The 23,978-nt window shown below is 62.4% G+C and overlaps 2 protein-coding genes across 2 annotated transcripts in view; both read left to right on the top strand.

Annotated features, from left to right (window-relative positions):
- The window catches only part of PLEKHG4B (pleckstrin homology and RhoGEF domain containing G4B), a gene marked incomplete at both ends in the record, with an annotated part of 56,283 nt that extends 46,063 nt beyond the window's left edge, over positions 1-10,220 (top strand). The window contains 9 exons of the mRNA XM_080804381.1: positions 330-434; positions 633-1,375; positions 3,788-4,040; positions 5,117-5,206; positions 5,281-5,511; positions 7,207-7,377; positions 7,995-8,175; positions 9,532-9,639; positions 9,877-10,220. Coding sequence (XP_080660507.1) covers positions 330-434; positions 633-1,375; positions 3,788-4,040; positions 5,117-5,206; positions 5,281-5,511; positions 7,207-7,377; positions 7,995-8,175; positions 9,532-9,639; positions 9,877-10,220 — 2,226 coding nt within the window. The remainder of the gene's footprint in view (positions 1-329; positions 435-632; positions 1,376-3,787; positions 4,041-5,116; positions 5,207-5,280; positions 5,512-7,206; positions 7,378-7,994; positions 8,176-9,531; positions 9,640-9,876) is intronic.
- A 5,722-nt stretch (positions 10,221-15,942) lies between these two features.
- On the top strand, positions 15,943-19,343 carry LRRC14B (leucine rich repeat containing 14B). The gene is made up of 2 exons (XM_080803577.1): positions 15,943-16,933; positions 18,017-19,343. The coding sequence occupies exons 1-2, from the start codon at positions 16,044-16,046 to the stop codon at positions 18,657-18,659; spliced, it is 1,533 nt and encodes a 510-aa protein (XP_080659703.1). The 5' UTR covers positions 15,943-16,043; the 3' UTR covers positions 18,660-19,343.
- The last annotated feature ends 4,635 nt before the right edge of the window (positions 19,344-23,978 follow it).

Raw genomic sequence — 23,978 nt, 5'->3', positions numbered from 1 at the left:
CGGGACAGCTGGCCGGCACCCCCGACACCGCGCCCTGGGCTCCCAGCCACCGTGTGAGGAATGTACTCATTGACCCAAACGGACAAGCAAAAGGAACACATGAACTTTCCTGTGTTTACCAGCTCAGCACTAAGAGTCCACTTGTGGTCAGACCCCAGGACAGTCACTATGGCACATGCTTGCAAACTCACCAGCACCCCAGAATTGTCCGCACCCCAGAGCCCCCAGCAGCACAGCTCCTCCCGATGGGATCCAGGGGGTCGGGGAAGACCAGGGCAGGGGTGGGACCTGTCCTCGCAGCCGGCATCCGCCCCGTGGCCCTGGGACAGCCCCACCTCCTGTTCTCGGGGGCCGTGGAGGAGTCAGACCTCACTGGGCTCAGGCGCAACCTCATCTCGCTGCCCTCGGTGCGAGTCTGGCTGGCTGCTGCCCCCGTGGGCAGAGGGGCCCTCCCCTTGCTCTGACCACCTGGCTCACCCTGGTCCTTGATGTGGGGCACCCAGAGAGCAGAAGGAACGTGACCCAGTTTACTTGAGCTGCGGGGGACTGCATGAGGTGGGATGGGGTGCCAAGGCTGCGGTGGCCGTGACAGCCCTCCACGGCCCTGACCGGCACCGTCCTTTGCCATGCAGGTGGATGGGTGGAGGCGGCGGAGCCATGAGCGCCTGGAGCTCCTGGACCCAGAGCCGGGCACGGAATGTGTGCAGAGCTGTCCCCAGGAGGCTGCAGAGCTGACGGTGCAGAGCTTCCCCGAGGCCAGCACAGAGGCGGTGGCCCTGGGTGGCCCACGGGTCCAGAGCCCGCAGACCCAACTCCACTTCCAAGAGGCCCTATCTGGGGTTAGCCCGGACCCCGGCACTCCGCCTCTAGACCAGAGAGCCCTGGAGCCTGAGCTGGCCCCGGGAGTCGAGAGGAGGCTCTGTGAGCTGTCCTGGACACCACCCACTGACCCGGAGGGTCGCACTGGGGAGCAGGCCCGGCTGCTGCCTGGCCTCCCTGGACGAGCCCCTCCTTGCAGGCAGGAGACCGAGCCCCTGGCCCCAGCTGTGCCTTCCCCACAGGACAGCACCCCCTGCTCCTCCGAGCCCATCCAGACACCCACCACCCACCCCAGGAAACAGCCCCTGAAGAAAATGATGAGGAAAACACGAAGCTTTGAGATCGCACAGCTTGACAGTGGGCCCAGGGACGCCCCCTGGCCAGGCCACACCGGGGTCTTCATCAGGGGCCTAGAGGTGACCAGCACCGTGGCCTCTGAGAAGAAGCCCCCACCGAGGCCACATGCTGAGAGCCCCCTGGTCACTCGGAACCAGCGTCTGTCCTCTCCCTCCAGGACCCACCCCTCCGAGGAGGACGGGAGGCGGCGAGCAGGAAGGTGAGGTGTGCCCTCCTCTAACCCTTGGGCCTGGTGGTCCCTGTGGTGCCAGAGAGTCAAAGCCTTGCACCGAGTGGAAAACCCACAGACTTCCCTCCAGCTCCACTGTGTCCGGTCCAGGCAGCACACTCGCGTGTGAGCTCAGACGAGAAGCTGCCGCCCCCCCCCCCCCGCTGCGTTCGGCAGGCTCCCCGCAAACTGCTTCCTTTTCCGTGGCTTGGGGGCCACGTGGCTCACCCGCTCTGTGGCTGAACCACCAGCTCTCGTTTGAGGCCCATTTATAGACAGTCACAATAGCAAGTCACACCTGGGATATGAAGAAGTAATTTAAAGTAATTTAAAAATTACTTTAAAAAAAAAGTGTCTCTCAGCCCTGAGGGGAGAAGTGTGTGTGTTGCCGAATGGAGATGTCCGTATGAATTTGTTTAATCTTAAAGAAGATAGGTGTAAAAAGATACTTCATTGACTGTTGGGGTGGAAAGTGGCAGGAAGGTGCCCAGCCCTGACGACGGGGAGCGCAGGCAGCCAGAACCCCGGCCTGGCCCCTGGGCCGTTGGGCCGTCTGGATAGTGAGCTGGGCGGGCTGCAGGTAGGACGCCGTCCTAGCCTTCCTCGCTCATTTGGTGGTGGACACGCTTCCTCCTCATACAGAGACCATACTCCCCGGAAACACACCTCCGTGGTTCAGGTTCTAGGCGGTTACGGTGTAGCTTGTTGGGGCGGAAACTTGAGGTGGAACGGGAAGGGTTCACTGGGGAGTCCCTGGGCGGCTTCTCCTGGGGTTTGGACTCCCTCGGAGGCTCTGGGAGGAACCGCGCTCCCAGCCCCCAAGCTCTTCCTGAAAGTTTCAGAGGCAGGGACCGCAGGGACGGGGGCCTTCTGCTCGCCGGGAGCCCCCAGTGCTCCGCCGTGGGCGTCCTCAGTCTGGAGCAAGCAGGTTTAGGAAGGCGACCTGCCTTTGTCCCTGGGGACAGGTCCGGCCTTCCGCCTTTCACAGGCCATGGACCTCCAACCCAGGGTCTGGTGGTGGGACCCCACAGCACACCAGAGAGGGAGCACGTCCTGCTCAGGTGCCGGGGCCCAGAGTCAAGAGCCTAAACGGACCCGGTCTTCCGTGAAAACCCAGGCCCTCTGCCGGTTGCCCAGAGAGAGTCCCTGTCACTCGGCCAGCGGTCATTTCCCCCAGACGTTTCTAGCCATTATGTCAAGTGTCCATTTCCAAATGGCCAGACCATCCTAGTTTTGTTTTTAAATATTTAAGGCTGCCTGTTTTCAGCAACTGTTGATAGGAGGGGTGCTGTGGGTCCTGGGACCCCGGTTTTACTGGGGGGATGTCCAGGCCTCCTGTGCCAGCACTGCCGGGAGCGCTGCCACCACGGGAGCCACGGGTATTTGTTAAGTCCGTTACGGGAGGGTGGAAAGGAACGAGCTCTCCAGCTGCAAGTGGGCAGCAGCCTTTCTGACCACAGGTGTATTTCCTGTCATTGGTTGCTTTTGATTGCTTTCCAGCTTAAAAAAAAAAAAAAGGCAAATACAAGTGATGCCAGAAAAATGTCAGCAAGCCCCCTGGGATCCTCCGGATTAATTTAGGAGCGTTGCTGGCAGAGCACTGTCACACGGGAGGGCGGTGCACCCCAATGCTAGCAGGTTGGGCTCTCCTCGGTGCCTCCAGAAGTGCCCCTGCCGCAGACACACATCCCAGGCTGGACGCCACACCAGCAGGAGCCCGGGGAGCCCTCTGCGCGGCAGGGAGGAGCTGCCTTCCCTGCTCCCCATGTCTGCTCCGTCCTGGGCCCCGAGGCCCTGCTCTGCCGCCTCAGCTCAGCTGCTGCTTCTCGGTCTCCAGGTCAGACGTCTCGGCCACGTAAAGCTGGGTCTCCAGACGTGCCCTCCGTTAGGTTAGCCGTCCGTCCGTGCACGTCGGACAGCATCTCCCCGTACGTCCCCAGCGCAGGCTTCTTTGCAGCGTTTAAATCTTCCCACTGCCAGAGCCGTCCCGGCAGAGGGCGCGGCGTCAGGCCATCTACTGCAGGGCCCGGGTTCGAGTTCGGGGTCCTGGAAGCCCCTCTTGTTCACTTTCCGGAAGAAGCTCTTACCCTGCACAGCTGTGACCGAGAGTATAGAGACGCCTCGCACAACCGGCTTCTTTCTACTCCACCTTCCTCCGCGTGTCTCTTCTTACTCGTTTATGTCAAAGGAGCCCACGTGACAGGGTTTGCCGCTGACAGATCACGCAGGAAGTTCTTACGTTCTGTGCACGTGCTGCCCACGTCGGATCACGCACTCCTCTGGGCCTGCAGAGCGTCTCGTCTCCGTGTGAGGCAGGAATGGCGCTGGCCGGGGGTCCCCGAGGCCCGGAGTGAGGCCAGGCCTGCACCCGCCTCAGGGTCCACCCACCCCTCTGTCTTCCAGCAGCCGCCTGCAGCACATAATGGCCGAGATGGTCTCCACGGAGAGGGAGTACGTTAGGTCCCTAGGGTACGTCATCGACAACTACTTTCCAGAAATGGAAAGAGCAGACCTGCCCCAGGCCCTTCGAGGGAAGCGCAGCGTTGTTTTTGGGAACCTGGAGAAGCTCTATGACTTCCACGGCCAGCGTTTCCTGGCAGAGCTGGAGCGCTGCCAGCCCTGCCCCCTGGCAGCGGGCTGCGGGTTCCTGAGACACGTGAGTCCCTCCCTCCCCGGTGCTGGGCTGTGGCAGCTGGCTGTGTGGTCAGCCGAGGGGACATCAGCCCAGGGTGCCCTCGGAGAGGCCGGCTCTGGCAGTGCCCGTGGTTCAGGGGATTTGGATCACCGCAGACCAGGCCTAGGAGATGTGTCCCTAACGGGACGCAAGACCCGTCAATCAACAGACACCAAAAGAGACGAGAAGCCTGTGGGTCTGATCACCCTGGCTGTGTCACTCGGTGCCACCCAAAGGCTCCCTTGGCTCCCCAGAACCACATGCCCCTGAGGGTTCACTGCACGGTCACACACACATCCCTCTCCTCACCACTCGAGGTAATCGGCCCAAAGCAGCTCCCCCAATCAGTTTGCTCCCTGTCCCCGGGAGCCCACCTGGTGCCCTCCACAGTCCCTTGGCGTGCGGCCCCATCGGGGTCTCGACGGAGGTTCATGGAGGAAGCACCAGCTCGAGGGCTGCTCTCTCCTTGATGAGTGAGTGTCTTCTCAGCTGCGGACATGAACCTCTCCCCTCCAGGGTCTTCATGAAATTCTGAATTTAGTCTGTAGAGAACATGCTTTCACCAAGTTAGTGCTCCAGGCAGTGGGGACGCAGTGGCCTCTGGGCTGCGGGCAGGCACGGCTCTGGGCCCAGCGTTTTGAAATGTAGATTACAACAGACATGTCAAAGACGGTCCATGTCGCGTCTTTTCAGCTATTTCTAAGAAGGTGCTTTTAGCCATAAGGCAAACTCTGTTGCTTTACATTGACAGCAATGGTGAGAATTTTAAGTGTTGACGTCACTGGTTCTTGACCGTGAAGGGGCAAACCCTCCCCATGCTCCTTCCCAGGCCGGCCTCCATCTCTTCCCCAAACCCTGTACTGGAAAGACCAACTCCGGAACTCTGGCATCGACCCGAGTTGCCCCCACGTGCTGGGAAGCCCAGAGGGTCTTAATGCAACCCTGAGCCGCCTCGCCGCATGCCCGTGGGGCTCTGCACACAGAGGGTGGGGCAGAGGCACAGGCACAGACACGGCCCCGGCCCCAGCTCAGGTGCGCGGCGCCCTCCCCTGTTGCAGGAGGAAGAGTTCGGCCTGTACGCGCTCTACAGCAAGAACAAGCCCCGGTCCGACCGCCTGCTCTGCAGCCACGGCAACGCCTTCTTCAAGGTCGCCCCCCGACCCCGCAAGCCGCGCTGCCCCCCTCCTGGCCCGGGCTGACCCTCTCGCCCCCGCCCTTGCAGGACAAGCAGCGGCAGCTGGGCGACAAGATGGACTTGGCCTCCTACTTGCTGAAGCCCGTGCAGCGCGTGGGCAAGTACTTGCTGCTGCTGCAGGACCTGGCGCGGGAGGCTGGCGGCGGCCCCGCCGGGGAGCAGGAGCTGCGTGAGCTCCAGGCCGCCGCAGACATGGTCCGATTCCAGCTGCGTCACGGCAACGACCTGCTGGCCATGGACGCCATCCGAGGCTGTGACGTAAGTGCCCCGAGGCCCCGACGGGCTCTCCCGAGCTCGGGAAAGGTGAGGCCTGGGGTCGGAGTGCGTGCTCTCCTCCGGGGGGGGGGGGGTCTCCTGGAGCTTGAGGCCTCCCGAGGGGCCAGCGGACCGGGGCGGCGGGGAGGGCTTTCGTGTCCAGGTAACTGCGCCGGGCTCTAAACGGCAACCGCCTGCTTGTTGGGGCGACCTCAGAACAACGGGTTGCATGAAAACGTGAGCTTGGCCGTCAGGCTTGGGGCCGACCAGCGCCGGCTCACCCCGTGCCACCAGCCTCTCTGCTGGGGTGCCGAGGCCCAGCGCCCATGCCCCCGACACGGTGGCGTGACAGGACTGGCATAGACAGAAGAAGAGCCCTTTCTCCAGCAGAGCCCCGTGCCTCGGACAGCTGGAGGGACAGTCACAGAATTCCAGCACAAAATGCAACTGCGTGTGCCCCGCTGCAGACAACAGTAAGAGTTTCGTGAGCAGCAGGTCTGAGCGCAGGCCCTCTGGCTGCTCTGATGTGGCCTGGCTCCCGGGCCACCGCCCCACATGGACTGTCCTCCTGCTGACCGACCCTGGGAGCCTTGCAAGGTGAACTGGCCGATGTGTGGGTACGGTTGGAGCTGTGCTGACACCCTGCCCTCTGACCCCACCCGGGCTGGACGGAGGACCCCCGGCACCAGCTAGGAAAGGTAGAGCCGTGGCTGCGGCCGCCGCCAGCGTGGAGTCCAGCATGGAGTGTAGTTCTCCGTGGATGGCCGTGGAGGATGCAGGGCACCCCAAGTGTGGTCACCCCCAGGACCCCTCCATTCAGCAGGCCCGGCCAAGCTATTTGGGACAGGGCTGCCCTTGGGCTGGAAGGTCACAAGAGAGCTCGCAGGGGTTTCTGTGGTTTGGAATGCACACCGCAAAGGGAGCCGTGGCCTGGCCAGGGTGTGGCCTCCCACATAGCCATCAGCCCGGAGTGCAGCTTGGGGGGACGTCTGGGGGCAAGGGGCGCTCGGGTGCAGAACTCGTGACGGGGTCCCTGTCGGTCCTGTCGGGTGTTCACATGGTAACCAGTGAGACCAGCCTCAGGTCTGGACACCAGGGCTTTCGAGTGGAAGGTGCGGTAACACTGAGTGGTAACACTGAGCCGCGACCGCCGTGCAGACGAGCGCGGCCCTTCCTGGCCTTCCGGCTTCGGCCCCAGTTCCAACACGTGGCGCCGTCCCCGTACCTCCAAGCACTTCTCAGGCACTGGCTGGGCTTCCGATAACTCAGCTCAGTCCTGCTACCATCCGCCTGGACATGGGGCAAGACCCCACAGGGGAGGGGCTCCGTCCTACAAGACGCCCCCGACACACCATACACGTACGTCACGACAACCACAGCCCAGAGAAACAGCTCACTTCCAGCATCCCTGGTTTGTTGTAAGGGGCCATTCTTGGGAACAGGCAGCCGGAATAAAGGCACGGGGCCCGGTGCGGGGAGAGGGCTGTGCCCCTGCCCCAGGAAGCCACACTCGTTCAGCCCAGAAGCTCCCGAGCTGTGTCCTTTGGGTCTGACGGAGGCTTCCTTACACGGACATCCCTGGGGGAGGCACCGGCCATTGGTGGTCGGTCTACCCCCAGCCCCCGGCCTCTCCGTGGGGCTCGGGGCGGGGTCAGGGCAGGTCCGAGCGTCCCTGAGGAAGGCTCGCTCCGTGTGCAGGTGAGTCTGAAGGAACAGGGGCCGCTGAGACGCCAGGACGAGTTCACCGTGTGCCGCGGGAGGAGGAAGCACCCGCGGCACGTGTTCCTCTTTGAAGACCTCATCCTGTTTAGCAAGACCAGGAAGGTGGAAGGGGGTCACGACACCTACACGTACAAGCAGTCCTTCAAGGTAACGTGGCTGCCTCCCACTTGATGCTGCCGGCTGCCGGGTCCTGGTCTGCTGGGCACGAGCAGGGATGGGTGACCCTCATTTTCTGGGCTTCTGTGTCTGAGCTCTGAAAGCTGCAAGCAGATACTCGTCCTTTATGGTTCCCGGGGCTGTTTCAGTGGCTGGGAAACTCCTGTCTCAACTGGTAACTTAATTTCTGATTTTGGTGAAGGCAGACACTGGAGATGGCCTTCCCCTGGGCCAGTCACCAAGTGTGGCCCCCACCCTCTGGAGGTTCTGAGCTCCTGAGCTCCCAGGAGGAGCCCACACCTGTGACCCCTTACCTGCCAACGCAGAGGAGAACACCAGAGGGGGTCCTGTGGCCCCGTCCCGTGCAACAGCCTCAGGGCACCGTAGAACCTGCCAGTCCAGCCTCCCTTTCTCCAGTGGGGAAACTGAGGCTCCAAGACAGAGCTAGCGCACATGGGCGGGACCCCGGTTCCTCCCGCACCGTTCAGCGTCGGGTGAAGGAGCTCCGTTCCTGAGGTGCTGCGGTCAGCTGTCTGCTGGAGGGGTTATGTGCTCAAGTGCGGATCAGTGTTTGCTAATGCTGCTGCCGCTCGCGGCTTCTGGTGCAGACGGCGGAGATTGGGATGACGGAGAACGTTGGAGACAGTGGCCTGAGGTTTGAGATCTGGTTCCGCAGGCGGCGAAAGTCCCAAGACACCTACATTCTCCAGGCCAGCTCTGCAGAGGTCAAGTCGGCCTGGACCCACATGATAGGGCAGATCCTGTGGCGGCAGGCTCTGCGGAACAGAGGTGGGCAGGAGAGGGCCACCCAGGGCCAGCTCTGTGTTTAGGGGGCCAGCCTCGGGGTAGAGATTTAGGGCCAGGGGTGAGGGGCTGAGTTCAGGGCAGGGCGTTGGGGTCAAGGGTGTGGGGCTTGGACCTGGGTAGGAGTCTGGGGCCAGTTCGGGGCGGGTGGAAATGGATGACCCTCCCATCACTGCACAGATAAACCTACCCTCTACAAGACCTCTATCCCCACGGGGCGGCTCCAGAGATATTGTCATGATCTGCTCCGGGACAGCTTAGGCCCACTGCTCTCTGCCCCACCCTTCATCAAGGTGTCCTGCCCCTCTGGACATGGGGCTGATGGCCCGCCCATGGCCTCCCTGGAGGAGAGGGCCATCCCCATCAGGCGCCAGGACTCACCTAGGTTTCCTGCTCCTCGGTTGGTCTTCTCCTCTGCCCCCCGATTTCATCCCTTGAGCCCCTCCTGTTCACACCAACCGGGCGGCGTTTCACCCGGTCCGGCTGCTACAGGTGCCGTCTGCACGGCCGCCCCTCCAAGCCGGCCCTTTGTCCGCTCCGACCCTAAGGGCCCCTGTGTCCTAACATGGAAGTGCGACCTCCTGACCCTTTCTCGGCGGCCACCTGGCCAGGGTCCCGGCCTGTCGTCAGAGACGCAGCACGGCCTCCCCCGGCAGCTTCCTCCGGAGGGCAGAGCAGCCCATGCACACACGCGCGCACACACGTCCACACTCGCACATGCGAACGTGTGCCCTGCAACTCTGCTCAGACGCTCACCGGCTCCCAGTCCCCGCAGAGTGGACCCTTCCACGGAGCAGGAATTCCCCCCGGCCTGATCCCCACTGCCCTCCCCGGTCTCCTCTCTTCCCGCCCCTCCCTCTCCACTGCCCCCAACTGGAACACTATCTTTGGTTTCCTTTGCTTGGTTTTACCAAGGTGGAACTCATTCTCAGACCCTCATGCTGCGCTCTGTAGTCAAAGCCGTGTAAATGTCTGTCAGCTTGTCTGTCTTGTAGCCATGTGCCCCCTGCAGGCTTGGCTTGCTGAGTGACCCACTGTCCTTTATGCTGAGAGGGGACCCCTCCCTTCTCTGCCCAGTCGGACACCAGTCCCTGAGTCCCGTGTCCCCCTTTTCCTGGTTTGCTCCTTGAGCTCCCTGAGAAAGGCCACCGTGAGGCCAGACCAGAAGCACGTACCAGCATGGGAGCCCCAGCCCCTCGGGGGCCCCGCAACACTCGGGGAGGGTGCTGGGCCAGGCCCTGACGTGCTTCTGGTCTGGATGGTTGGGTACAGAGCATCATCAGCAGTGGTATCAAAGCCAAGCAGTTGCTTGGAGAGTTGTCCTGCATTACTCCGTTTTAGAACTCAGAATGCAAGAAATGGTGTCCATGGGGATAGGCAACAAGCCGTTCGTGGACATCCAGCCCAGCGATGCAGCCATAAGTGACCGGGCTGTCAAGAAGGGAGCAGGTAACGTGGCTTCAGCCCTCCCCCCGTTCTGTCCCACGGACTCAGACTCGGGCCCCTGGTCCTCACTTTGGACCCCAAGAGCCAGCACAGCAGGCTGGATGGGTGGTGGCCACGTCACGCCAGGCAGGACTGGGGGGGAGGGACCTGGTCAGTTTCCCAGACGGCTACTCCATTTTCGGATCTGGGCTGCGCTTGGAGAGCAAACGCCAGGCTGACCTGCTTTCTGTCCCGTTCCAGAGTTACGGACCCAAGCTTCCGTGACTGTGCCCCCCCGTGACCACGCCGCCCCCTGTAAGAGACCACACTCCACCGTCTCAGACAGCAGTACCTCCTCCTCTGGTAGCCAATCACCCTCGGCCCTGGGGCCACAGAGCCTGCAGTCAAGGGCCAGCCCAGCCCTGCTGAGCTCCACCCACCGCCCCTGGCCTGCGGACTTGCGCGCCTGCTTCCGGGAGGAGGAGGATCTGGAACAGGAGCCCGGCAGCCCACCTTCCCTGCGTGAGTGCGCCCAGCACGGACTGTGCCCGCTCCGGCCTCCACCAGCTGGTCCAGGGGTGGGGGGAGTTCACTCGGTCATCTAACTCACTTGCTCTTACAGACTTCAAACACATTACAGTTTTTCTTTAGTTAAAAAAACAAAAACTGTCACTTCCACCTAAGACGAGGTAACAGGGAATAGATTTAAAACAACCAAGCAAACCAGAACCAGACACAACCAAACATAAACAGATGAAACATGTGAAAGGCGACTTCAGAACCTCGGACATCCAGCTCCCAAGGTAGTGCCGTGTGAGACAGGACTGTGATGGGGGCTCCGCGACTGCCCTGATATCTGCCTGGAGAGCCCCCAGGCGCGGGGCGGAGAGCCTGCAGACCGCCGGTGGAGGACAGAGCGAGGGAGTCCCACGCCGGCACAGGCCTCCAGGGTCTGGGTGCAGCAGAGAGCCGGTCAGGACCGCACCTGGGAAGGCTGTCCAGGCCAGATCCCTGGACCATGAGAGAGTATCCTCCACACACACCTGTTCCCAGCAGCTGACGGCAACATCCCATCCCCGGGGAGGTGGTGGGTCCTGAGCAGAGCCTGCTAGCGGGGAGGAGGGTATTGGACTGAGCGTCCCTGCCGACCTGCCACCATGTCGTGAACACAGGGCATTTGCAGGGAATCCAGCCGCGTCCTGGAGCAAAGCTTAAGGAGATTTATGGGGTCACGAAAATCCCCAGCAGCCGAAGGGTAGGTACACAGGGTGGGACCAGGCGTGCAGGGAGGCAGGAAACAGACCGGAACAAGGGCAATGATCAATCAGGCAGAACCAGCCAGAACCAAGGTGGTCGCTAGAATTCGCAGTCCCGGCACTCACACCAGCGTTCCGTGTCCCTGATGTCCAAATGCTGGGTCACCACAGGGAGATCGGATGGACTACACTCGGCACGAACAAAGGCCACAGTACTTAGGTGGACGTGTCCCCAGGTGGGGTAACAGAAAGCACAACTTAGTGGAGACAAATCGGTAGACACTGTCCAGGATGACACACAGAGAATCGAGGCAGAAGATCAGTGACTTGTGGGACAACTTCGAGAGGCTTCATAAACACCTAAAAGCCCCCAAATGGAGGGACAACAAAACTTTGAAGGAGCGGTGGCTGCGTATCTCCCCGATTTGGTGAAGGTGTAAACCCACAGGTAGGAAGCCCAATGAGCCCCAGGAACCCGTGAGCACACGTCACCAGCGGGAAAGCCGGTGACACATGGAACACCCCGAAAGCAGCGGGAGACTGGCCTGCTCTGTGCTGGGGCAGGGGCAGCGGCGGCAGGGTTCTCATCGAAGGCAGCACGAGGGAGGGACAGTCCAAACGCTCTGAAAGAGAAAACCATGGAACGACAGCTCAGCGTGACAGATGCGCCTTTCAGAAATGGTGAGAGCAGGACAAGCTCATGCCTGCGGGAGCCGAGACCGCTCGCCCGCAGACCCGAAACGTCCAAGGACAGTCTGCAGGGAGAAGGGCAGGCGCACGCGGTGGAGGGGCAGGATGAAGACTCTTCAGGGAAATTTCTGTGAGGACAGCACAGAGGAAAGGGAACACGGCAGGAACCCCCTTGAGGCCGATGGGACGTGCGCGTGCAGGGCGTCTGGAAATGTGGCCGTTCTGTGCCACGGCCAAGGTGTATAATATCACGGGAGGCATCTAATTCATTAGATAGACATTTTAAACCCCAAACGACCCCTCAAATAACAAAACACTGAGAGCCATTACGCCAGCAGGGAGATGGGGGGAAGCGTAGGAACAGCTCAGTCTGGGGAAGGCGGAAGGAGAGCCGGACAGAAGGACGAACAAGGAAGCAGACGAAGGCGGAGCACACGGGGACCGCGGGGAGGAGGGGCGGAACCTTTCATGGGCCACCCGCGTGTGCCCCTGTGGACTGAGACCCTGTGCCAGGGCCCGCGGCCGGGCACTACCTGCTCCCTAGCCCACTGCGCACCGACGACCTGGCAGGGCCAGACTCGGTGCCGGGCGGCCCTCGGCTCCGCACCGAGGGAACCGGTGTGCGGCGGCAACCCAGTCGTTGGTTTCCTCCGCCTCCTGCCTGGGGGACCCCACAGGCGTCTGGGTTCCCAGAACAAGTCCTCCCACGGGACCACAGCCCTAGGGAGGCCCCTGCTTGGGGCAGCACTGCCCGGGACCCACGTCCTTCCAAGCTCCCGTGCGCCTCCACTGCCGTGTCAGGACAGTGGCCCGGAGGGCACCCCCGACCACAAGCGCCTCTCTGCGCAGATGGAGACGTCGCGCCGGAGCCCTGCTGGGGTGCCTGGGTGCGCAGAGCAGTGGCCCCTCAGTCGGGCTTGTCCTGTGCCGGCCCACGAGGGCGTGGCTGGGGGTACACCCACCTTCCGGCGGCGGCCTCCCAAGCCCCCACGTGGGCCAGCACAGCCCCCGCGCCCTGAGTCTGCGGGTGTAGCTGCCTCTTCTCCCATGGAGGGCAAGGCTCCCTGCGGGAGGGCTCCGCTCAGCCGTGCTCAGCCCCGCGCAGAAACCGCACGGTGATCCTAGCATCGTGATCGCCACGCAGAAGCTTTCGGCAAAGCCCCCATGGCCACCAGGAGGTCGTGCCCACGCCACAGGGCCACGGGCTGCGTGCGTGCAGAACGTGTGGCGATGTACAGCTTCGCCTGCGGGGATGCGAACAGGCCCCCCTCAGCCCTTGGGGGCGGAGACCTCGTCCCCCTCCCTTCCCGCTCTGCGAGTAAGCCACAAAGCCTCATTTTCCGTGTTTCTCCTTGGAGTTGCCTGGTGTGAGCCCGAGGCTTCCCACTGGAGGAGAGAGCCCCGTCCCCCCATGCTCTGATTCCAGAAAAGCTGGGTCTGGAGACACTTGCTCTAAGGGTGCCCCCAGCAGCGTCGTCCTGCCTGCACAGACCCAGCCTCACAGTCGTCCTGCGATAAGTCTGCAGGCGCAGGACACGCCGTGTTCTCTGCTTACACGCTTCAGGGGGCCTTGAGTGCTGAGCATGGAGGTGGGGGGGCGGTAGCCCTGACCCAGCCCCTCTTTGCAGTGACGTCATCGGGGGCCAGTGGCCTCGGGCTCCCAGAGCTGTTCTCTGAGGAGGGCCCCAGGAGGGGCGCACAGGTGCCCATGCTCAGCCAGCACAGCACGATGGTGAGTCCCCTCCCCTGAGACCCCCACCCCACCCCAAGAGAGGCTCAGGACGCACTCAAGGATCCTGGTGGGTCTTCCTACCTGGAAACCGGCCGTTCCCTGTCCACAGTCAGCAGGGGACAGCCCAGACACAGCCTGGCACGTGCACACCGACACATCACCCCCAACAGAGGGATGGGGCGACCAGGGAAAGGGGCCACTGAGGAGGAAGCCCCCAGTCTCTCACAGAGATCGCCCGGCTGACCTTCACCCAGCCTCAGGTCCCACCCGTATCCCACTTTGGCAAACACGGTCCTCGTTGTGGGGAGGCACCCCCCTTCCCCCCAGCTCTCGGCAGACACTCCAGTCCATCTTCTGGGCTGCGTCAGAGGGAAGGGCTGAGTCTGAGGGCGTGCTGAGCGCCCAGTGTGCGGGGCAGGTCTTTAGTCCGTCACTGACGAAGACCGGTGACGTGGCCTCTAATCAGGGATCTCCTCTCCTGCGGGAACAAAGCTTCTGGACAGTGGTCTGCCCGGCAGGCCGTCCCTGCTCCCCTGAAATAGCAGCAGGGTTCTCGCGTCCGCTGCCACCCTAAGGTGCTGGGCGCGCGAGCCGCCCGCAGCCAGACTGCCTGGCCACGTCTCCACCCTGTTCCAGGTGCTCCCACGCACAGTCACGCGGCTAGACGTGAACAGCCCCCCCCAGGAGGGGCACCCTGGCCAGCAAGGCTGTCCCCTGTTCTCCAGTACCCAGATCAACCTCCCCGGGATCTTGCTGCCCAACCCCCCCGGAAACTGCACACCCAAGAGAGTGGTGTGGAGTGATTTCTGAGAGCTCGGGTTTTCCTGCAACACGAGGGGGCCCTTGGCCCGTGGTGCAGTCACTCCCCAGAGGCCTGGCCACAGGAGCCAGTGCGGACCTCCTCCGCCTGTCCTGAGAACAGGGACCTCCCCGACACGGACTCCTAGCCCACTCCCTGGGACCCCACGAGAGTTGCTGGGAGGTGCACGCACGCACTTGTGTTGTAGGATCAGAACGGCAAACGGAACCGACCATTTCGGGGCCAGAACGTTTTTTACCTCCAGAAGCATTGTGATGCCAGACAAGGTGGCCGCCCAGCAGGCTCCTCCGGGCCTAGAGCCGGGGGCGGACCCGCCTTGAGAGCGGCCAGCCTTGCGGAGAACACTCTGGTCTCTGCTGCCCTGAACTTGCCTGCGCTGGCCCCAAGTGCTTCTTGCAAACCTGTGTGTCCGTGAGTCCGAGAGCACCTTGCAGGGAGCAAGGCCTTCGCAGTGCCTCCCAGACGAGGACCCTGTGCTGTGCACGCCCAGGGCGCCGAGTGGCCGTGAGTAACGACCTCCTTCCTTTCACAGCTCTGACGTGTTGGGAAAAGGCTCAGCCCCTCCAGGGAGAATCCCCAGCAGAGGGACCACAGGAGCCTCCACCCAGACCTGTGCCCGAGGTCTGGAAAGGAGGCACTCCTGCCGGGGGCTCCTGACGCACCCCCCACTCCGGCCGCCGGCCACGCAGACAGCACGCCACGGGCCCCGCCGGCCTGGGCACCACCTAGTCTTCCTCCAACCATCTACCCCAGCTCAGGGGCCCAGAGGCCCCGGGCGGCTCCGACCTCCACACCCTGAACTTCCCCCGTGCTCTGACGGCTGCAGCGAGATTGGGGTGGGAGCCCGTGGAACCCTGGCTCCCGTTGGGGGGGGGTCCAGGCAGACTTGGGGTGTCTCAGAGCAGGGTGAACCCTCTGGGAACACGTTTCACTGTCCTCCCAGGCAACGCAGGCCCGTGGGCAGTGGTCCCCCAGAGCGGCACCCACTGTGGTATGTCCCAGGTGCAGAGGTGCCCCTGAGGGGGCTTGGAATCTCGGGTTTCTTTTGTTTCTAACAAGGCCTGTGTAGATAGTGGGAACCGGTCACCACCTGTGGGCCTGTGACCCCGGATGGGGCAAGGGCACAGCTGCCGGGCCTGAGGTCTGGGGTGTGCACAGTACCCCAAGAGGGCCACCCCTCGCCAAATGGAGGCACAGAATAGTGATGTGCAGGGAAAGCCTGGGCACATGCCAGACCCTGAGTGAGGTTCCTGCTGGGAGGTCTTCCCCACGAACCCTGTCCCCCAGGTGGCAGCCAGGTGCACCGGCCGGGTCCACACCACAGTGGCTTGGTGATTTCCAGCTGCTGTAACCCGGTTTCTTTGTTTCTCTGCTCTAGTGCTGACTTGTTCCAAACTTTCGGAACATAAATAAATGAGATGTGTCTTTCTAAGACATGGTCGCGTTTCTCTTACTTGGTTCTGTCGTATCTGGGGACGTCACCGGCAGGCCTCACCCGGGGAGCCTGACTCCCGTGACTTTGAGGCGACGTGGCCCTGGTCAGCGGGGCCTTCATCTGGGGTCTCCCGGGTCCGCGCTCAGGCCCGTGCAGCCCACAGCAGCTCCCAACCACAGGCCGTCCCTGCAGTGGGCAGGAGCGGCACTTGTCAGGGGCCTAGTGGCCCTGAGCCATGCCCTCGGACAGCTCTGTTTTCAGCAGTTAAGCACAAGGACAGGCTGGCCACTGTCCACGCCTCCACGGCCAGAGCCCAACAAGCACCCACGACCAAAATAGCTGTCAGGTGACCAGAGGGCCTGCTCACTACCTACTGCCCAAAGGCAAACCGCTCACAGCAGCTGCAGCTAAAAATAAACAGGAAGGGCAAACGTCTCCGGGAGAGTCACAAGGGGAGAGCTCGGCCTTGCTTCCGGGCCCCCGCAGGCCGGCACAATGAGATCGCTCCGCTTCATTTCTGCCGAGGCCCTGGCGTCGCACCCCCAGGTGGCCCAGCGGAGCCTGGACGGTGTGGCCCACAACCTCTACCCGCTCCTCTTCAAAGCCAGCTACTTGCTGGAGCAGGCGGGGCTGATCCGCGCCCTGCTGGAGCACTGGCCCCTGGAGGAGTTCCGGCTGAGCGCGCTGCTCGGGCCGGGCTCAGAAGCGCCGGAGGACCTGCGGGACCGCACCTGCAGGGCCTGCCTGGAGGCCTGCGTGCAGGGCCTCGCAGACCACGTGCTCCGGGCCGGGGGTCCCCGGCGGCTGCGCGTGGCCGACCTCACAGGCGTCCGAGACGTGCAGGTGCAGCGGTGCCCGTGTGGGAGGGCGCTGGGCAGGTGGGGCCGCACCGAGCTGCTGGCCAGGACATGCTGCCGGCTGCAGGTGGAGCCCCTCGCGGCCCGGCGCCCCGTCCGGGTTGTCGCCGATCTCTTCGTCACCGATGGAAACTTCGAGGTGGTGGTACGGGCCCTGGGGCCAGCGGGCCCTGCCCCACTGCGTGTGCACTGCCCGTCCTTCCGGGCAGACAGCCTGGCCCCCAGCCAGCTCTTGCAGGTGCTGCGTCTGGCCGGGCCGGGGGAGCTGCGCCGGCTGGAGGTGGTGCACAACGTGCGGCTGCACGCCGGCCACGTGCAGGAGCTGCTGGCCGAGGTGCGCTTCCCCCAGCTGGCCTCGCTCACCCTGCCGGCCAGGGCCTTCGATGCGCCCCCCACCGGCACCCGCAGCCCTGACGGCGAGGACCCCCTCCTCTCCTCCATCGCCTGGGAGCTCAGCCGGATGAGCCAGCTCACGGAGCTGAGCGTGGCCTTCTCCGCGCTGACGGGGAAGATCCCGAAACTGCTCGGGTAAGTCGCACAATGGCCCAGAGGGCAGGGCCGGGGCGGTGAGGGCCCGGCTCCCAGCCTCGTGGCGCAGGTCTGCCGACAGGGGGTGCCCCAGGGGCCAGGCCAAAGACGCATGAGGGATCATCGGGTGGGACCCGACTGCCTACAATGCCACGGGGTCCCCAGTACCCTCTGCCTTCACCCCGGGGGGGCCCAGGGCAGCATGAGGCCCCAGACACCAGGGCTGTGCGTAGCCTGGCGGGGAGCTCGAGGAGGACTGTTTTCTGTCGGTGAACAGAGGGGAGCGCTGCTAATTAGTGAAACAGACGACGCAGGAGTGACCACATCGTATTCTTGTGACAAATCATCCCAATGCTGGGCCTTCAGTGACGAGTCTGTCCAGAACTGGCTCAGCTTGGGTCTGCCGCGGTGGTCTCCCCGAGGGCTGGGTGGGCTGGGAGGGGGAGGCGGTCGGGTCTGCGGCGGTGGTCTCCCCGAGGGCTGGGTGGGCTGGGGGGGGGAGGCAGTCCGCTTCCAAGGTCAGCGTGTGGCCGTTGGCGGGCAGCCTCTGCGCCGGGGCTGCTGGGCGTTCTCAGCCGAGAACCAGAGATCCCGCGGCAGAAGCCCCAGCCTGCTCTTGAGAGGGACCGGTCCTGCTTCTGTGGAGCGTGTTGGTGTGGAGCCGGTCAGCGGGTTCGCCCGCGTGAGGGGAGGCCCCCACACAGGGGTGGGAGCACCAGCAGGGCCAGGGGGCCGGAGAGGGCTGGGTGATCAGGGAAGGCTGACTCAGCTCTGACGTCCCAGCCCCGAAGCGGCCACAGACAGATGAGTGAGCCTGGTTCTCACCGGCACTTTATTTACGGACACTAAAAATGGAATTTCGTGTTATTTCCACACTTCGCAGAGTATCATCCTTCTATTGATGGTTCTACCGTTTAAAGATGTAAAAACCATTTTCCTGTCAGGCTGAGTCAGACCAGGCAGCCACGGATTTGGCCCTGGGGCTGCAGTCGGCTGACCCTTGGGAGAGAATTCATCTCAGTTCCTCGCAGAGGTCCTCGCCGGGACCGCCCCTCACCCGTGCTGTTTTCTGCCCTGTCCTAGCGCCCTGCGGACGCCGCTGAGGACCCTGGACCTGGCCAACTGTTCCCTGAACCACACAGACATGGCCTTCTTGGCAGACTGTCCCCACACCACATGCCTGGAGGTGCTGGACCTCAGTGGCCACAACCTGTTCAGCCTGTTCCCTTCCACCTTCTCCAGGCTGCTGAGCCGGGCAGCCCGGACGCTGAGGGTGCTCACCGTGGAGGAGTGCGGCATCGAAGACCGGCACGTGAGCATGCTGACCTTGGCCCTGAGCCCTTGCCACGAGCTCCGTGAGCTCCGCTTCCTGGGGAACCCGCTGTCGGCCCAGGCCCTGAGGCGCCTCTTCATGGCTCTCTGCGAGCTGGGCAGGCTCCGGACTGTCGAGTTCCCGGTGCCCAAAGACTGCTACCCCGAGGGCACGGCCTACCCCCAGGACGAGCTGGCCATGTCCAAGTTCGACCAGCAGAAGTATGACGTGATCGCCGAGGATCTCCGTGCGGTGCTGCTTCGGGCCGGCCGGGGTGACGTCCAGGTCTGCACTCCCCTCTTCGGAAGTTTCGACCCAGACATCCAAGAGACAAGCAACGAACTTGGAGCTTTCTTGCTGCGAGCTTTCAAAGCTGCTCTAGAAAACTCCAGAGCCCTGGAGCAAATGCAGTAGGCCCTTGAGCAGACCAGGGGGTGTGTGTGGTTCGGCCGGACCGGAGCCTGGACGTCCTGAGTCAGCAGGCTTGTGCATCCGCACCCCCGGCCACCTCCAGCTGAGGCGTCTCTTAGGGACACTCGCATGTGGCATCAGTTAGGCGCTGCATGGGTGGGCGCCCCGGCGCCAGGAGAGTGGACGAGGCCACGTTGGTGACAGACCCGGCGTCGGTTCTGGACTGCACAGGAGGGAGGAAGGGGAGGCCAGACGTCCGGCCAGGGCCGAAAGAACGTGAGAACTGTCACAGAACTCAGCACTCCCCGTGCCGCGTCCGGGTTGTCTGCCGTGCTGACTCGGGCTTATGTACTCACAGACTCCTGCCCGGCATGGGATATGGGACTCGCTGTTAAGTGCTTGAGCCCGAGGACACAGAAGGCTTCCCGGGGGGCCTCTGACCCTGCAAGAAAGCCCCACCGGTGATGACACATCCCTACCCGTTTCCTGCCTCCCTTTGGACCCTGACCGCAGAAGACACTCTGCTCAGGCCGAAGGGAACCCCTCTGTGCGGCCGAGTCCAGGCGTGTAAGGGTTTCCTGACGACATTTGGACTTGGTTTCTACCTGGATCTGGTTCCTGCGAAGGGCCCAGTGTGAGGGTCATTAGACACCAATAAAACAGAAGTGCGCCTTCTTCTCACGCGGCTTTCGTTTCAGTGCGGTTCAGGGTCTTTTAAAGTACCTGAGAGTATGGAAGTGAAACGTTTTCTCAAGACAGAGGCTAGTGCTTGAGGGGCCCAACCTCCTTACACTAGAACCCCCAAGTCCTTGGTGTGGGTTTGAATCCTGTGTGGGCAGGCCCCGCCTTCTGTCCGGCTCTGGGCCCTGTTCCAGGTAAGTCCTCATCCAGGTAATCCCACACGCTCCCTGACAGGTATGTCTACACCCTACATGCTCCCCCCTCCGCAGCTAAGTCCCCATCCAGGTAACTCCACGCTGCCCCTGACAGGTATGTCCCATGCCTTTCTCCCCACAACCAAGGGGGGTTGCCTAAGGTATAGGCTCCCAGAGTGACAGCTGTCTCAGGAGTCTGCTGTGCCTTACTGAAGGCGGTAATGTTCCTCCTGTGTCTTTCAGGAAAGGAGGATGCCCGGAAAGTGGACAGGAGGGAAGAGATTACTCCTCTGTCTCCGTGCCCCTCAGATCTGCTTTCTGGGCCACCTCTCCGACCGCTCTCTTGCCCTCTGCTGTCCTGCTGGCAAAATCTCTGAACCCTATTACAGGCACATGGAGTTTGCTACTGCGAGAAGCTCTGAAAAGAGAGCAGAGTGGGCACAGGGCAAAGTTTTGCGATGATTTGGATCTAACTCTAAAGAGTGGAGCCATTTCAACGGCTCACGTCTGTGCCCAGCAGGGTGGGCCCGCAACGTGTGCGTGGCTGAGCCGGGCAGCTGTGGCGAAGGGCCCGGGGACGCCGCAGAGACTGGGGCGGGAGGTGGGCACACCGGTGTCCGCTGGTGGTGAATGTTCCCGACGGCCCCCGCCCCCGGGGCGCCTGAGGAACCGCCGCCGAGGAAAGTCAGTGAGGCAGGGGAGCAGTTCTGAAGCCTGTGGGGCAGCCCCAGCAGAGCCAGCCTCCCGTGCCATCCTGGTGCCCGTCATTTACTTGTTCCCACGGACCTGCTGGGCCCCAACCCTGGAAGTACCGTCTCCGGCCACGACGGGTTTTCGCCGCACCTGCGCAGCCTGGGATTCTGAGACTCTGACCGTGCCAGGCGTCCGTCCCAGGCGTCTGCCAGGACCCAGGCGAAGGCACGGATCCAACCCAAAGGCAAACTGTAGGGACAAGAAAACCCACCACCTAGGCGGAGAGAGGGTGGGAGGGCACCACGGCGCAGCTGGGCAGCGCTCCTCCTGACGGAGCTTAGGGCCTAGCCATGCCCAAACGCACCCGGACTTCGTGGGGTCAGAAAGCTGAACTGAATGGGGGCGGGGTGAGGACCGTGAGGCGCACTGGGAAACCACCTTCCGGGACAGCAGGGACACAGTCTTTGCCTCCCCCAAGTCCTCTATGATGGATTCATCCTGGACTCCCTCCAGGAAGTCCGTCCTGCTTCCTGGTCCCCCTCCTGCAAAGAGGGAGTACAGGTTCAGGGGCCTCCCGCTCTGCTTTTGTTCCAGATGGTCCTTTCTAGCTCTGCGCCCCAGACCAGGAGAGACCCACAGACTCAGGGGACCCTCTGTGCGGGGACACGAGCCTGTGGCTCTTCGTCACAGGTGCCGTCCTCTTCCTTCTCCTCGTGTGGCTTGAGCTACCCCCCGAGGAGCTGTCACCCGCAGGATCCCACTTTCTGTCCTTGGCCACCACGGCAGCTCCCTCTGGGTGGAGGAGCGAGGCTTCTCCTGGGTCTCGATGCCCATCACGTGACTCTCCCCACTGCGCTGCCAGGCCCCGTCCCATCCGCCGTGGCATCCCCCACAAGAGCCGGCCCGGGCTGTGGGCAGGGCCTCTCCCAGGCTCCTCAGCACCTCGGCGGGGGCTGCGGCCTCTGCCCCCACCCCCGCCCCGAGAAACCCTTCCGACACCCCCGTCCATTCCTCCATGACCTTCTGGGCCCCTGGCTCCGGACAGCCTGGCACTCACCCCCCCCGCCCCACCGCAGGCCCCCCACGAGGAGCCAGTGTCCGTGCCGGGACACCAGACACAGGGACACCGCGAACGCGCTCCGCCTCACCCGCGGGTCCACCCAGCACAGCGCGCCCGCCCGGCCCATGCCTCCAGGGGCCGCGGGGCTGTGGCGGGCTGTGGGAGGGCCCAGAACCCAGGGCGTCCCCGCGGGCCGTCTGCCCCTGCCGCGCCCCGGCCCGTCAGCGGCTCCGCAGGAGACGGGTTTCCTCCCGAGCTGCCACGGAGGCCGCCAAGGAGCCTCCCGGTCTGTTTTCACGATTTCCTGTGAGGCTGACGAAAGCCACACGCCCGATGTCCCTGCGCCCTCTCCATTCACACGCCACGGCAGCGCCCGAACCGCCGCGCGGGGGAGCCAACAGGGAAGACGCAAACTCAGAAGACCCAGGAGGAGAAAGACCGGAGCGGATACGCAGACACGAGGCCGCGAGACCACAGCTCCGAGGTTCCTGACCGCTGTCGGCCATTTCTGGCCCCTCTCTGAGGGCTCGGCCTGCCGCCTCCATTCGAGCCCTCGAGGTTCTCCGGCGTGTCCTTGAATAAACCCCGCTCGAAGCCGTCGCAGGCAGCCTGAAGCGCTCTCGATCGCTCGCAGCCCGAGTCCTGCTGCAGAGAGAAACGCAGCCGTTTCTGTCGCCGGCGGAAGACAGCGGCGTCCGGCTCACCAGGGGCCGGGCAGGTCCGACCGCACGGCCTGGGCTGCCCCCAGGAGGCCCGGGGGCGTCCCTCTGGCCTCCGCCGTCCAGCACTGTCTCTGCAGGGCCCGGGAGGCCCTCTGCGCTGGGCGCCGTCCCCTGCGTTCCGTCACAGGGTCCCGAGAGGGCCCGCGAGCCTTCTCCCCTTCCCCTGTGTTTAGGGCACACGGGCTTCCAGAAAGCGAGGCCGAGACGGCGGAAGCAAGACAAAGAGGTCTCCTCCGTCTCCTCAGAGAGGTCATCTGGGCAAACTGCTCGGCAATCGGACTTTGGACCATCATCCCACACAGAAATGCTCTTACGGGGGCGCCTGGGTGGCTCAGCGGGTTAAAGCCTCTGCCTTCGGCTCAGGTCATGATCTCAGGGTCCCGGGATCGAGCCCCACATCGGGCTCTCTGCTCGGCGGGGAGCCTGCTTCCTCCTCTCTCTCTGCCTGCCTCTCTGCCTGCTTGTGATCTCTCCGTCAAATAAATAAAATCTTAAAAAAAAAAAAAAGAAATACTCTTACATAGTTTAGTTAGATGCAACTTCCCCTTTCTTTTTTTTTTTTTTTAAGACTTTATTTACTTGTCAGAGAGAGAGAGCACGCAAGCAGGGGGAGAGGGAGAAGCAGGCTCCCCGCCGAGCAGGGAGCCCCATGTGGGGCTCGATCCCGGGACCCTGGGACCATGACCTGGGCCGAAGGCAGACGCTTCACCGCCTGAGCCCCCCAGATGTCCATAACTTCCCTTTGCAAAAACACGCAGGTTCTTTGGTGAAGTCCCTTCCCTGTCATAACATGGTGTCATTGGTGCGATGTTCGTAGGATTACGCTGTCACCATGAAATCAAACACTTCATCTGTCAGTCCACACGTGCATTATAGACACACACACACAAGAAATACATATGAGAACTCTCTGTCTCTATGAACTTTTACAAGGGGGAAAAGTATATTTAACAAATAAATTGAGTGGGATTAATTTACAGAATCACTGCTGGCTTCTTGTTTTATTTTTGGAACACCCAGGTCAATCCCTGTGTCTTCCAACCTTATTCCAAAGTAAAACACCCTGAAATAGGTGCTTTCACATTAAGCACAGTTAGAAAGCAGAGGGTGAACCCCCCCACCAAAGCCCTTCCTGCGTAAGTCAGTACAACCCCACCACAGTGTCCCCAGATCAATTAAAATCACAGGCCATGAAATGCCCCCTTCTCTTGACTTCGGCGCACACAGGCTCTCTCAAGACAGGCCTCGCCTCAGCCCTGGCCCCTTTTACCCTGGAGCGTCCTCCTTGCAGTGCAGGCACAAGGTTTGTTACTGAGACCATCCAGAAAGCAGCCTGGACAACGACGTTGGACTCCCGAGTCCCCGCAGGCCCTGCACACACGAGACAGATCCTGGCTCAAGGTTTCAGTTACTGAGACCATCCAGAAAGCAGCCTGGACAACAACGTTGGACTCCCGAGTCCCCGCAGGCCCTGCACATACCAGACAGATCCTGGCTCCTGTCCTTCTTCCCAAGTTAAATGCTTTCAGTTCAATAACGCTCCACCGTCGGGTCACTCAGTCCGGGTCCCCTTTGTGAAGTCATCACATTTCCAGCCTAACAGAATCAGTGTTAAAAAGACAGATGGCATCAAATTAACCCTCAATTAAACTTGCTCGTAGAAGGCAGAGGTGCTGTGCGAAGGCAAACATAGCCCACCGTAACTTCCTGTAGCAAGTTTCCGATTCTGCAGTATCGAACCAGTGTCTAAACAGACTTGAATTCTCAGAACACAGTCCCCAGGCTATTGAAGGCTAGACTCACAGCCTGCTGGACATTAGGAAAAAGGGTGACGAATAATAATTCACCTCAAAATTAACTGACTCAATGACTGGCTGAATTTTCCTCTTTTTAACAAATTTTATTTATTTATTTGACAGAGACATACAGCAAGAGAGGGAACACAAGCGGGGGAGTGGGAGAGGGAGAAGCA

Source organism: Martes martes, assembly GCF_963455335.1.
Source record: "Martes martes genome assembly, chromosome: 5".
Lineage (NCBI taxonomy): Eukaryota > Metazoa > Chordata > Mammalia > Carnivora > Mustelidae > Martes > Martes martes.
Note: the sequence above shows the minus strand (reverse complement) of the source record. Positions and strands in the feature narration are given on the sequence as shown.